This window comes from Camelus bactrianus, chromosome 17 (genome assembly GCF_048773025.1).
Source record: "Camelus bactrianus isolate YW-2024 breed Bactrian camel chromosome 17, ASM4877302v1, whole genome shotgun sequence".
Taxonomy (NCBI): Eukaryota; Metazoa; Chordata; class Mammalia; order Artiodactyla; family Camelidae; genus Camelus; species Camelus bactrianus.
The window spans coordinates 6,126,284-6,141,159 of NC_133555.1; the positions used below are offsets into that span (position 1 = coordinate 6,126,284).

Sequence of the window (14,876 nt, forward strand, 5' to 3'; positions counted from 1 at the left end):
ATGGCGGGGCCTGAGCTGCTGCTAGACTCCAACATCCGCCTCTGGGTGGTCCTGCCTATCGTTATCATCACCTTCTTCGTGGGCATGATCCGCCACTACGTGTCCATTCTGCTTCAGAGCGATAAGAAGCTCACCCAGGAACAAGTCTCCGACAGGTCAGCGCCCTCCCCTCTCCGGCGATCCCACTCTGCCGTGACCTTGGGCAAGAGAGTGCGGGGGTTATGTCAGTGTGCCCGGGTTCATCGCGCCCGCGCTAGCTGAGTGTCCTTGGCTGAGTTACCTCTGTGTTCCACTTTCGTCATCTGTAAAATGAGGATGAATAATAGGACATGCCGAACAGAGCAGGCGTGAGAGATAAATTTTAGATACAAAATCTATCAATCTATAAAGCCTTTAGCACAGGCCTGGAACATATTAGTTGTTCAATAAGGTGTTGCTGTTAATATTGTTAGGCTAGTCGTCAACCCTTGGTGGGCTTATCCGTGAATGTCAGTAGAGAAGATATGTGTGATTATACTGTTTTCACCAGAAAACTACTGTTTCATGACTCTGCGGAGAGGTAATTTGAGATGATTTTAGGTTGTATCTAGACGTGTGCGCCCTCCATGTTAAAATAAAAGAACTTTTCAGTTAATCGTTCTGATTATTTTCAGAGACCATCTCAGGTGAATGCTACTATGTCTTTAACAATTCCCTATCAGTTATTAATGTCCCATTGTAACCAAGAGCAAGCCTCAGGCTCAACTTGCCACAGGCAACAGTATCTAGCTAAAATTTAATAATGTTTTGTTTTTATTGTATTTAACACTTTCTATTTGTGGCAGGTAATTCTGGTCTTGCATCATGTTGCCGATAATTTAAAGAGTTTTTTAAACTTGTAAGTAGAAAAAGTTGATATGTAAAAAATACTGTTTTTAGCACTACAGGCGCTAGGCGAATAAGACAAAAATCATAGCCGTGAAATGGGAATAACTGAAGTTTGGGAAGCACTGCTTTATCATTTTCATTTGTGTTTCCCAGGTGAGAATAATAAACCAACATTTATTAAGCACTAATTCTATGCCAGGCACTATGCTAAGCACTTATATTCATTAACTTATTTAAAATTCAGAGCAATTCTCAGCAGTAGATGCTGTTGTCTCATTTTATAGAAACTGAGGCTGAAGAGGTTCCACGGTCACACGTGGTGACATTCAGGATTTGAAACCAGCTTTTCCGGTGCCCAAGTCTGGAGCTCTTTCTACTATACCACAGTGGTCACATTTTTCTGTGGCATCATTTTCAGAACTGATCAGAACCAGCCTCCTGGAGATAATCTTAAGAAGTCTGTTCACAAAAAGAAAGACTTTAGAAAGATGCCAAGTAGAGAAATTTCAGACATTCTGCATTTATTTATTCATTTATTGATGCCAATAAATTATTCTCATTTTATCCTCCCAGTAGCACTAAGATAGATAACCTTGAACCCATTTTTACAGCTGAAGAAAAGGAAACCCAGAGAAGTTAAATGGCCTTCCCAAAATAACAAAAATAGTAAAATGTGCGTGTACTTGAACCCAGATCAGTCTCACTTCCAAGTGAAATTCTCTTGACCATGATTCCTGCTGTCATAGATTCTCTAACAATTTTCTGCTCCAGGTTCACTATGATTTCAGAGTGATGTTTCTGGTATGATATCAGACCTAAAGCTCCCTTTTCTAACCCCAAGTGAAATTCACAATTGATGCACTCTACATACAAGAACATGTTGTGGGGGGGACACATACTGTTCCATTTGTAACGATCAAGAGGAATAAAAGGAAAATAATTTCATTTATATATCACAAGTCCTTGTGTACAACAGTCCTAGAAGATTCGAGGCAGAAGTCAGATGCATGCACCTAGCTATAAAATCACCATAATCGAGACAGGTTCTGTTGTAGGCTGAAACAATGTGTTCGCGATAAGGTGGTGCTGGTTTGGATGCGATTTACCTAATTAGGTGAACTACTCTTGATAAAGTTCTGAACAAAACAAAGTACAGTTTTCCCTACATTTACTTCATGGTTGTATACCTGGAAATTAAGTATGTATAAAAATCAACCCCCACTTTCTGCAAAAAATGGGAATTAGGTGTGAGGCTCAAATAATGAAAAACAATTCCGCGGGATATTCAAAAGCAGTGTGAGACATGCGGCAGTTCTTTGTGTTGCACAACTGGAACTGGGAACCTGTATCCCCAGGGATACTTAGCATCCCTTACCGTTAGCAAATGACAGTTATATGTTCTTTCCCTTCCACTCCATCATTTTAACAACCAAAAAATTTCCACAGATTTCCATAACGCTCCCTAGAAAGCAATACCAGCCCCGTGGGGATTTACTGCTTTAGAGAAAACTCAACATCTCTAGTCATAATTACTCCATCCCTTAAGTGAGGCAGTTGGATCATGCCAGTTCCGACGTGCTATGTCTGTATCCTACCAGGTCATCATTTGAACTTGGATAGAATCTGAGCACGTGACTCTGAACTGGCCAAAGTCCAAGGCAGAAGATATTTTTTAGATGTAAAGCATTCCTCTAAATACAGTATAAGTTTCCATAAGCGTGAATGATCACAAAATGGGACATTCAGTTTCACAAATTATTAAGCTTTTACTGCCTCAAAACTTACTAAAATTTTTCTAACATGTGTTAAACCAAAACTGAAAAATACATAAATAAAAAAAATTAGACCATATTTTGAGATAGAATGTATGTAAAAAGTGGTTCTCAAGCTTGAATATACTGACTCCTTTTTGTTTGTTTGTTTTGTTTGAGGGATAATTAGGTTAGTTTGTTTGTTTTAACAGAGGTACTGGGGCTTGTACCCAGGACCTCATGCATGCTATGCATGCACTCTGCCACTGAGCTATACCCTCCCCCATTGACTCTTTACAAAGGAGAAAAACAAACAGATCTTTAAGACTGTGAAACTCCAGAGTTCCATGGAATGTTACTCAGCCATTAAAAAAGAATAAACTATTGCTATTTGCAGCAACATGGATGGACTTAAGAGAATATTATGCTTAGTGAAGTAAGCCAGAGAAAGACAAATACTATGTGATATCACTTATATGTGGAATCTAAAATATAATATGAATAAATCTATATACAAAACAGAAACAGGCTCACAGACAGAAAACTTATGGTTGCCAAAGGGGAGAGGGATGGGAGTGGGGGAGGGACAAATTAGGAGTATGGGATTAACAGATACAAACTACTATACATACAATAGATAAGCAACTAGGATTTACCATATAGCACAGGAAATTACATCCAATATGTTGTAATAAACTATAATGGAATACAGTCTGCAAAAAAAAAGTGAATCACTGCTCTACACCTGAAACTAATGCAATATTGTAAGTCAGCTATACTTTAGTTAAAAAAAAGGAGAGAGTTCCATGGAGTCATTGGGGCTTGAAAAGGGGGTTTGGGCATGATGAGGTAGACTTGGGGAGGGAGGGGGGCACTAGAGCATTCCCAGCACATGGAGAAGCTAGAATATGCATAAGGTGACAAGGGGACCCTTGGGGGACCGGCTGACTGCTTACAGCTGGTGGTTTACACTGAGGAGCAGAGAGAAAACCAAGCACAGTTTTATTGTGTTCATTTCTGTCTACGATTTTTTTTCCCACTTTTCAAGAAGGTTTTCCATTAACTTAAAGTGGTTTTTTCTCCCCCTCATTAGAACAACTTGAAAACCTAGAAAAAATTATCATTTTGATCTCTGCTGTTTAGTGTTTGTATCTAGCACCACTAAGTAGTGGTGCACTTTGTTACTTATGATGATCAGTTATGTTCAAATATCACCAGATTATTTCATTTATTAGCTCAGTAGGTATTTATTGAGTGCTTACTAACATTCTGAATCCTGGGTGGGATTTCTGTTTGTTGTCTGTCAGGTAACAACCCTGTCAAGTCCTGTACTAATTTCTCTGTGGGGTTTGAACATTTCCTTCTCTTCTCCTCACCCTTCCTCCCTCCTCCTGCCCCCAGATCTTCTGAGTTACATCCAACTGCTACTCTTTGCACTCAGAGAAAGTTCCTTCTTAGCTCATTATAAAGTAAGAAAAAGCTGAGCTTAATGTCCCAAATGTGCCTTCCTCAGAAATCTTTGTTCAGAAACAGTCATTTCTGAAAAATGCTTTTTTGGAAAGCTGATTGTTGGGTTAAGTACGTCCTATTGGTTTTAAGGACACTTGTATTTTGAAAAGTTTCCGCACAGGGCTATTGCCAAATAGGCCCTCTCTTGTGTTTAAATAGGTCTTCTACTTGATTGTCTCATTTTCTTCTACTGTTTCGCTTTTAAAACTCTCATTGTCTTGGTTGTATTTTTCAGTCAAGTTCTAATTCGAAGCAGAGTCCTCAGGGAAAATGGAAAGTACATTCCCAAACAGGTACTCATCTATCTTTTATTAAGAACTGCAGGATTCACTGTTGAGGGCAGTAGATAACTGAAAGCTTTATAAGGGAACTCTTCGGGAAAAGCTGAAGGCCAGTGAGGCCGTAATTAAGCTGTGGCCTGGTAGTGTTTGCTGTCATTGTGACCTCGCCTTTCTTAGGAAATTGTTTTTAAATGTGACTCAGCTAAAGTGTCAGGTCGGCTGCCAAGTAGGCTGCAAGCTCTGAGTCTAACAGCATATGCCAAGGGCCTTTGGACTAAAACCTTGGGGTAATAATTCGACAATGTGCTATGTCACAGTTTTAAGACTTAAAAAGTTCTTTTTTCTACTAGTCTTTCTTGACACGGAAATATTACTTCAACAACTCAGAGGATGGATTTTTCAAAAAAACTAAAAGGAAGGTTGTGCCACCTTCTCCAATGACTGGTACGTGTAGTCCCTTCTCTCATCTCGAAGGAATTATCTTAACATGAGTTCGGAGGGGTGGGGTGGGCAGGGAGGACGTCCTTTTATTTGAAATTTAAATTGTAGAACACAGTAATCTAAGGGATCTGAGAGATCGTCTGATATAGGGATGTACATACAGAAATGGAGTTTTCTTTTTCAAATAAGTCTGCAGGGAGCCCCAGTGTATAAAGTGGAACTTAAAAAAAAAAAGAGAGAGCACTCTCGGCTGAGTGGAGCTGGGTCTGTCCCCTTTGCTCTTCCACAGGACCCAGGGCTGTGAGGAGCACAGCTGGAAAGCATTCCACTCCCAGGTGCCACCCAGTGTCTGGATCCTGTTGCTTGCAGACGGCCCCCCAGATTCTGCCCGAATGCTTCCCTGGACCATCCTCTCTTTGTCAGACATGATTGTTTGGCCCACCCCACAGTTTTTCCTCTAACAGATTTCTTACTTCCACTTATCCCCGTCGTGTGAAAAATACAGCATCTTTAAAGTAAAACAAAATAATTTGTTATTCAGTGTGGACTATCCTCTCATTTTAGTACCTGTTTCTCTAGGTGAGATAACCAGCTATTTTAAACCCAGACAGAAAGTACAGGGATTTTAATAAGTCTCCCAGAAAACCAACAAGAATCAAAAGACCAATAAGCGTATGAAAAGATGCTTGACATCACTAAAATCAAAGGAATGCAAATTAAAGCAAGATGTCCCTTTTAGCCCATTAAATTTGCGAAGATGGAAAATCTCAACCAAAGCTGCTACTGTCAAGGTCATGGGAAGTTAGGCACTCTCACTGTTGCTGGAGCTCAGTTTTAAAAGATCAAATCCTTTGGCCCAGAAATAATTCTAAGAGTTTCTCTTACAGAAACACTTAAGTAAACATGCAGATATATGTACAAGGTATTTGTTGGCAGCATTGTGTATTGGCAAAAAAAAAAAAAGGAAACAGTCTACAGGTCTACCCAAAAGTGATGGGTGTCACCACACAGTAGACTCCTATGCAGACGCTGAAAATAATGGCATACACCAATATGGAAACACCATTCACAATATGTTAACTTCTTTAAATTAGGAAGCAGAATAGTAAGCATGGTGTCTCTTTATGTACACATAGAGAGAGTGAAACTATTGTGCGTATATACATATATACATGCATAGGTGTGTATGTGTATTTATACAGACATGCGATGGAAGGATATACAATGAACAGTTACGTGTTTAGAGAGTAGGCTCAGAGGAACTGTCTACCTCCGGTGTTCCTATGTCGTTTGAATTCTTTTTTACAGTGAACTTGTGTTACTTCAATTATCAAGTAAATTAAAATTCTACAGTAAACAAGGAGTAAGTCCCTGCCAGCAGTGGTAACATGTCTCTCTGTTTTTGTCTTAGACCCCACTATGCTCACAGACATGATGAAAGGCAACGTAACAAACGTCCTCCCTATGATTCTCATTGGTGGGTGGATCAACATGACGTTTTCCGGCTTTGTTACAAGTAAGCTCCAGGCCCAGGAGACGCCAGCTGCACTCCCTCTGTGCGCCTTTCCTGCATCCCCATTCAGAGAGAGCCACATGCTGCTGAGACCTCCTGTCATGGGTCCTGTGTTCTCTGGTGGAAACTGAAAACAGTCTTTGAACAAAAAACTTACATGCCATGATTTTATGTCTCTTACTCCAAAGTGATCATAAATTCACAATGTGGATGCTTGTTTACCAATAGGGACTCGAATGAGTGACGTGCTAGTTTATATCTGAAGCTAATTTGGTGTTCTGGTAGGAGAAAGGGAAGCCTATTTCTGTTTTGACTTCATTTTCTAAGTGTTGGGGTCAGTCATTTGTCTGTTTGTAAACTGTTTGATTTAAATGAATATGGTTTCTCAGTAATGTAGTTCTTCGTGGGGATATATTCCACTTTGGGTTTAACAGATGAGTGCAGACTTCCAGATTTTGGGTCACAGCTCAGTTTGAGGCCCTGCTTCTTAAGCAGTAGAAAAGCTGGTGTTGTTCAAAGAACTATAGCAAGGTTTTATTTGACTGTAAATTTCTTCAGAAATTGACCCAAATCTTATTATGGAAATCATTTTCCAAACACTGTATGGTACAGAGTTCCCACCTCCTTGGGGAAATAATATGTGCACGAGACTTAAACTGTTCTAAAAAGGAAGTGAGGAGTGACTTGAACTTTCTCTTTCTTCCCTGCAGCGAAGGTCCCATTTCCACTGACCCTCCGTTTTAAGCCTATGCTACAGCAAGGAATTGAACTACTCACATTAGACGCATCCTGGTAAGGACTTTTACTTAATAAGAACACAAACCAAAATCTAAAACAAGGATCTCGTGAAAAACAGGATTTCCAGTTTGCCTACTTCAGTGGAATAGGTTTTTGGAGTTTTTCTCATTGAAACTCCACTCAGAATGCCTCGGATGGATTGTGGTGGCTTTTACACGAGTCTTGCAAAAGGAGGGAATGTATCAGGAGAGAATGTATCAGCCTCTTTTCTCTAGCCTCTTGGGGCTCAGGAGTGCAAGATGGATGTGTTTTAACTTTTTTTAATCAAAAAAGTTAAAAGAAAGCCAGGAACTCTGGCCAAGGCAAACTTTTTAGCAATAAATACCCTAGAGCTCATGGGAGTGGATGTTTGTATTATTTTTTCCAAAATACATCACTGCTGATAACAACATTAATCATTTTCACTGGTGCCAGTCTCTGTGCTATTTTCCATATATTACTTTTTTCTCATAGCAACCCTAGCATGTAAGTGGAGACATTGAGATCTGACCACAGATCTGTCCAAATCCAGCACTCATGTCTTATTTACCATTCTGTTTTTTATAGCAGAGTAATAAAACCCCAAATCTGAGAAGCTCTTAGAACACTGCTGCAGCAGCTGGAACCTGGGGGTGCTCTTCCTGTGGTGTCTCTAGATTATTTTATCCACAGCTTCCCAGAGACTGGCATCTAAATATGGAAGCCGGACGGGAGGAGGAGAGTGGACAGTGGGGGTCACCCATGCTGATTGACTCACCCCGCAGCTGGAGCAGAGCCGTGTCTGGTTGTATGGCAGGGGCAGGACAGACCCGGTGCTGGGAGATTCTGGGCTGTGCGCGGTTCTCCCGGAGCAGGAAAGCTGAACCTAATGAATAGCATGACTCTGTTAAACCTTGACCTTCCAGTCTCATTTGGAGACAAAAGCTTCATGGGCTGGAGTAAAGCTTTTTCTCCTTTCTCAGCAGCTGGACAGGTATGTGCCTGACATGCTCTCCTGGACAAAGGAGACTGAAACCAGTTATAAATTAGCTTACGGACCTGCATCATTACGTACAGATACGTGCAACCCAAGTATTGGAATGAAGTGTGGCTTCTTTCCCCCTCTGTATCATTTCTTTTAATCTTTTTAGTTTTTATTATATGCAAGCATATTAATTTTATGGCGGCAAGGTGGGAAATCTAAGCTAAGGAGAACTTCAGTGATACAGTTTAAAACTTGGAGTGGCTTTCCCAGTAGCTGCAGTCTTCAGGATTGCAGGAAAAGCGTGAAGCCCACCAGCACTTGTGATTTCATCTAGAGAACAGGATTCAGGACAGGAGGCCTGCTTCAACTTATATTTTATGTACTTCTATATCATTTGCATTTATTATATATAGTAAGTGTGTGTTCTGATGATTAAAAATAAATGGTTTGAAAACCCATTATGCAGAAAGGAAAATTAAATTAAACAAGGCTTACACTCCCTGATAATATGAGGCACACCAGTAGTGAGTTCAGTTCCTGCTACTGAATGCAGAAGAATCTATCACGTGGCTGGAAGTAGGCGTCTGCCTCCATATATTACCTTATTTTATCCTCACAGCAGCTCTGAAGCGAGTGGAGGAACTGGGATCTGACCCCAGAGTCTGTGCAAACCCAGCACTCAGCTGGTTGCTCGTGGAGAGCTGTAGCTATTTGTAATACCACCTTCACAACTTGCATTTCTTCTTTGGTTGTGCTTTAGAAGCATATAGCCTACCCCCAGCTGATCTCTTCACATACCCTGGACAACTTTGGATGGAAGGGAAGTGTGAACTATGTTAACTCTGAAATAACTACCTACCTTGTTTCACTTTTGCTTCACTAGGGTGAGTTCTGCATCCTGGTACTTCCTCAATGTGTTTGGGCTTCGGAGCATTTACTCTCTGATTTTGGGCCAAGATAATGGTAAGAAGCACATCAGGTTTAATAAGCAAATACTTCGATAGACGAATCGTCCAGGCCAGAGCCAGATTGGTCATGTTGCCTTGCTGTTTATGAATGTGGTCAGAGACAGTGCTTCATTCCTTAAACTTGTTCATAAGTTTCTGAGGTATTCAGAAAGATTCTTAAAAATCCCAGGGTCCAACTGAGGATCTGAATTCTCCTTGGCCATCATGGGGTCAATATTTAGTTGCCCAAAGTCTGATGCCCTCTGATGTGAGGGATTCAGCACCAGCAGTGTGAGCCGTAAACCTGAAGCTGAAAGAAGGCCGGGTGTGAGCAGTTAGTCCACTGACTAGAGTTCTTGCCAGTAGTGGTCCTGGCTCTCTCACTTCATAGCTGGGACCTTGGGCAAGTTACTTAACCACTCTAGTCCTCTGCTTACCTGTCTGTAAAATTGGGACCTTAACAGTTAACTCCTAGGCTTGTTACTAGGAGTAACGAGGTAGATACATAAAGTACTTAGTGAAGTAGCTGGCATGTAGGACTTGCTCAGTAACCAATGGCTGTAGTTATTGTTATTTCAATTTGAAATAAAGTTTAGAGCTTCCTTCAGTTACCTTTCTTCTCCTGTTATTACCCTACTGTTATCATGCCCATTTTTCAGGAGAGGTAAAGTGACTTTCCAGGGTCACAGAGGGCGTGGTAGGGCCAGCCAGGGACCCGTCACATACATTCTCTAACACACTGCCAAGCAAGCATCCGTAAGTGCTATGTAAGGACCCTTCCTCCCCGAGGGTCCTGGGTGCTGGCTGAGCCCGGGCACTCACGGTACTGTGTGTTATGCTGCAGCAGCTGACCAGTCACGGATGATGCAGGAACAGATGACTGGAGCAGCCATGGCCATGCCCGCGGACACCAACAAAGCTTTTAAGGTACACTCACTCTTCCTTCCAGCTTCACTGAAGCTCTGAAAGGAGTTACCAGAGTTACTTTTTTTTTTTATTCTTTTCTTGGGGTAGGGGGAATAATTAGGTTTTTATTTATTTATTTTAATGGAGGTACTGGGGATTGAACCCAGGACCTTGTGCATGCTAGGCACACATTCTACCACTGAGCTATGGCCTTCCCCCACTCAGAGTTACTTTTAAAGATGGATTCCCTGACGCAAGTAAAGTATGTGTGGTCCCATTGTTTAAATCTGATAAAAATGTGTTTTAGTTTACATATCTTATTCCTGAGACAGAATCATCTGTCAGGTAAATTAGAGATTTTTGGTACTTTTACTGGTTTTTAAATGCTCGCCCAAATTTAATCCACACTGTGAACAAAGCTATAAAAACAGCCCAATGAGAGGCACCAGGTCAACTTCTGGACTACTTTGAACTTTTTTGGACCCTGCTATAAATTTCATTTAAAAAAAAAATCAAATACTTACAGTCTTTTCATGAAATGATTCTGGAATCTCTCAAATCCAATATAATTTTTATACAGGAAAGTCTTACTATTTTACATGATAAAAACTAGAAATAGAGGGGAATTTGCTCATCTTGATGAATGACATCTGCAGAAGACCCACAGCTAACATCATATTCACACTGACAGCTTTTCCTCTAGCGTTAGGGACAAAACCAGGATGTCCACTCTCACCACTTCCGTTCAACACTGTACCAGATGTCCTAGCCAAAGAAGTTAGCAGGAAAAAGAAAGAAAAAGCATCTAGATTAGAAGGGAAGAAGTAAAACTATCTCTGTTTGCAGATAACATGGCCTTGCATAGAGTAACGCAAGGAATCCACAAAACAAACAAACAAACAAAAACCATGGGAGCTAATAAACAAGTTCAGCAAGGTTTTGGGATACAGGGTCGATATACAGAAATCAGTCACATTTCTACACACTGGTAATAAAGAATCTGAAAAACTGAAATGAAGAAAACAATTCCATTTATAATCGTTTCAAAAAGAATAAAATAATAAATTTAACAAAACATGCAAGGCTTGTACACTGAAACTTATAAAATATTGCTGAAAGAAATTAAAGAAGACCTGAATAAGTGGGAATACACCCATGTTCGTGGATTAGAAGACTTAATATTGTCAAGATGGCAATACTGCCAGATCTGTTGATCTACAGATTCAACACAGTCTCTATCAAAATTCCACCACCCTTTCTTGCAGAAATTGACAGGCTGCTCCTGAAGTTCATATGGAAGTGAAAGGGTCCCAGAATAGGCCAGACAATGTTAAATAAGAACAAAGCTGGAAGACTTATACTTCCTGATCTTAAAAGCTACTTCTGAGCTACAGTCATCAAGACTGTGTGGGAGTGGCATACTGATGGACGTACACAGTGATGGAGGAGAATTGGGAATTCAGAAATAGACCCATGCATTTAGAGCAAATGATATTTGACAGATGCCATGACAACTCACTGGGGGAAAGAATAGTCTTACTGCTTATTGGGTCCAGAGTTTCTGTTTAGGGGATGAAAAATTTGGAAATATGGTAATGGTTGCACAACACTGAACATAATTAATGCCACTAGAATGTATACTTAATGGTTTAAAAGTGGCAAATTTTATGTTTTATATTTATGTATACACACACACACACATATATACAAACACATGTATTTTACCAGAATAAAAAAATAATTTTTAAAATAAGTTTTTAAATGGGTCAAAGACCTAAATATAAGAGCTGAAACTATAAAGCTTTTAAAAGAAAACATCATAGATGTGTCTGTGACCTTAAATTAGACAATGATTTCTCAGATATTATGTCAAAAGTACAGGCAACAAAGGGGAAAATAGATGGAACTTTGTCAAAATGAAAACTTTTCTAATAAAAAGGATTCATAATTGGGGTTGGGGGAAGAAAACTTTTGTGCTTCATAAAACACTATTAGAAAGTGAAAAGACAACCCATAAAATCAGAGGAAATGTTTGCAAATGATAAATCTGATAAGAGTCCAGTATTAAAAACTTTTAGAATGCAACAATAAAAAGACAGTCCAGTAAGAAATGGACAAAAGAGTTAAATATACATTTCTCCAAAGAAGATACACAAATACCCAATAAGCTAAGCCCATGGAAAGATGCTCAGCATCACTAGTCATCAGCGAAATGCACATCAAAACCACAGTGAGATACCACTTCACAGTCACCCAGATGGTTATAATAAAAAAGATGGACAGAACAAATATTGGCAAGGATGTGGAGAAACTGGAGCCTCACACATGCTGGTGATTGTGCCGCCGCTTCAGAAAGCAGTTTTTAGCCTTTCCTCAGAAAGTTAGACATAGTTATTATCATATGACCTAGCAATTCTACTTTTAGGTAAATACTCAAGAGAACTGAAAACATAATGTTCACACAAAAATTTAGTATAAGAACGTTCAGAACACTATTGATAATAGTCAAAAAGTAGAAACAACTCAAATGTCCATCATCTGATGAACAGATAATACAGTGTATAGACAGTGGAATGTATGCAATAGAATATTAGTCAGCCATAAAAAAGAATGAAGTACTGACTCATGCTAACACAGGGAGGAAGCTTAAAAATGCGCTAAGTGAAAGAAACCAGTAACAAAAGACCACATGTTGTGTCCAGAAAAGATGAATCCAAAGTTACAGAAAGTAAAGTATTAGTTGCCAGGGGTTGGGGGAGGTGGGGAGTGGGGAGTGTCTGCTGTTTCATTTGTTTTTGCAGTGATGAAAGTGCTCTGGAATTAGACAGTGGTGATGGTGTACATCTTTATGAATATACTGAAAACCACTAAATTGTACATATTAAAAGGGTGAATTTTATGTCATGGGGAATTTTATGTTTAAAAACCCACACCCATGAGCTAATGTTTGTATCACACTAAGTTTCATAGAGCATTTTTTAAACCTGCTAATTAAAGGCAAAAGTATGGAAGAAAATATTTGCAAATGATGCAACCAACAAAAGGTTAATTTCCAAAATATACAAACAGCTCATAGAACTCAATAGCAAAAAACAAACAACCCAAATCAAAAAATGCGCAGAAGATCTAAATAGACATTTCTCCAAAGAAGACATCCAGGTGGCCAACAGACACATGAAACGATGCTCAACATTGCTAATTATCAGAGAAATGCAAATCAAAACCACAATGAGGTATCACCTCACACCAGTCAGAATGGCCATTATGGAAAAGTCTACACATAATAAATGCTGGAGAGGGTGTGGAGAAAAGGGAACCCTCCTACACTGCTAGTGGGAATATAAATTGGTACAACCACTATGAAAAACAGTATGGAGGCTCCTTAGAAAATTAAAAATAGAGCTACCATATGATCCAACAATCCCACTCCTGGGCGCATATCCGGAAAAGACAAAAACCCGTTTGAAAAGATACATGCACCCCAGTGCTCACAGCAGCACTGTTTACAACAGCCAAGACATGGAAACAGCCCAAGTCTTCAGAGGTTAACAGATAACTGCATAAAGAAGATGTCATGTATACACACAATGGAATTCTACTCAGCCATAAAAAATAATGAACTATTAACATTTGCAGCAACATGGATGAACCTCGAGATTCTCATACTAAGTGAAGTTAGTCAGACAGAAAGACAAGTAGTACGTGATACCATTTACATATGGAATCTAATAAACAGTATAAATGAATCTACAAAACAGAAGCAGACTCACAGACATAGAAAACAAACATGGTTACCAAGGGGGAAAGGGAGGGAGGATAAATTAGGAGTTTGTTTTATATATATATAAGATAGATACTACTGTATATAAAATAGATAAGCAACAAGGGTTTACTTCATGACACAAGGAACAATATTCAATATCTTGTAATAACCTATAATGGAAAATAATCTGGAAATATACATATATGTAACTGAATCACTTTGTACACGTGAAACTAACACAATATTGTAAATCAACTATATGTCAATAAATAAATAAAAACAAAGTAGTCAGCATTAATAGAATATTAGAGAAATGTAATTAGTTACTAGCTCCAGTGACCTTGAACAAATTTTTTCTTTCTTAGCCTTAGTCTCCTGGTCTGTAAATTGGGGGCAGGGGCGGGGGCAGATGAGGATGGAGGTAACCTACATATGTAAACAGCCTACCCCAGCTCCTGGCCCAGCTGGTCAGTTCCGCTCTTGTAACAGCCATTCCCTCCCTGCCCCGTGTTCTCTTCCTTTGCAGACAGAGTGGGAAGCTCTGGAGCTGACGGATCACCAGTGGGCACTGGATGATGTCGAAGAGGAGCTCATGGCCAAAGACCTCCACTTCGAAGGCATGTTCAAAAAGGAATTACAGACCTCTATTTTTTGAAGACCAAGCAGGGATCACCTGTGTCGGGAACTCCAAGAAGCGCTTAACCTTGTGACTTTGGTTTGAGCTGGAGCCGCTGGGAATGAAAAGGCGGGTGCACGAGCTGGCGGGTGTGCAGCAAGGATTGTTCTTATCTGAGCCGGGTTCCCCTTTATGTGTGAAACTAGAGGAAATATAAAGAGTATGTGCTGGGTGACTTGCCCAGAAACAGCTGTTTTCAAAATGTTTTAAATTTTCCTTCTGGTGACTAGTAATAAAAGTCAGAGAGGGGGGCAAACTCAAGCTAGTGATAATATGTAAAACTTAGCAAGAATTCAGTCTTTGGAAAAAAACATTGTCAAGTAAACCTAATTATTACCTAGTCATTCTGCCTTCTAACCACAGTAAACTCCTGTTTCCTTGTGTTCCAAACACCCCTCATTTTACTTTTGATTTTTTGTTAGTATTTTTATAACTTTCCTCACACAGATACCACATTTTCATTACCGAAAATTTAGGAATG

The 14,876-nt window shown here is 39.7% G+C and overlaps 1 protein-coding gene and 1 long non-coding RNA gene across 8 annotated transcripts in view; one reads left to right on the top strand and one right to left on the bottom strand.

The window, feature by feature from the left end:
* On the top strand, positions 1-14,787 carry EMC3 (ER membrane protein complex subunit 3). Its single transcript, XM_010953033.3, has 8 exons — positions 1-155; positions 4,363-4,420; positions 4,759-4,852; positions 6,261-6,365; positions 7,073-7,154; positions 8,987-9,066; positions 9,895-9,977; positions 14,246-14,787. Exons 1-8 carry the CDS (start codon positions 1-3, stop codon positions 14,372-14,374), a joined length of 786 nt encoding a protein of 261 aa, XP_010951335.1. The 3' UTR covers positions 14,375-14,787.
* The window catches only part of LOC123616289 (uncharacterized), a 15,633-nt gene continuing 14,579 nt past the window's right edge, over positions 13,823-14,876 (bottom strand). For all 7 annotated transcript variants that reach the window (XR_012499848.1, XR_012499846.1, XR_012499847.1 and 4 more), the window contains one exon: positions 13,823-14,537. This is a non-coding gene — a long non-coding RNA (uncharacterized LOC123616289). The remainder of the gene's footprint in view (positions 14,538-14,876) is intronic.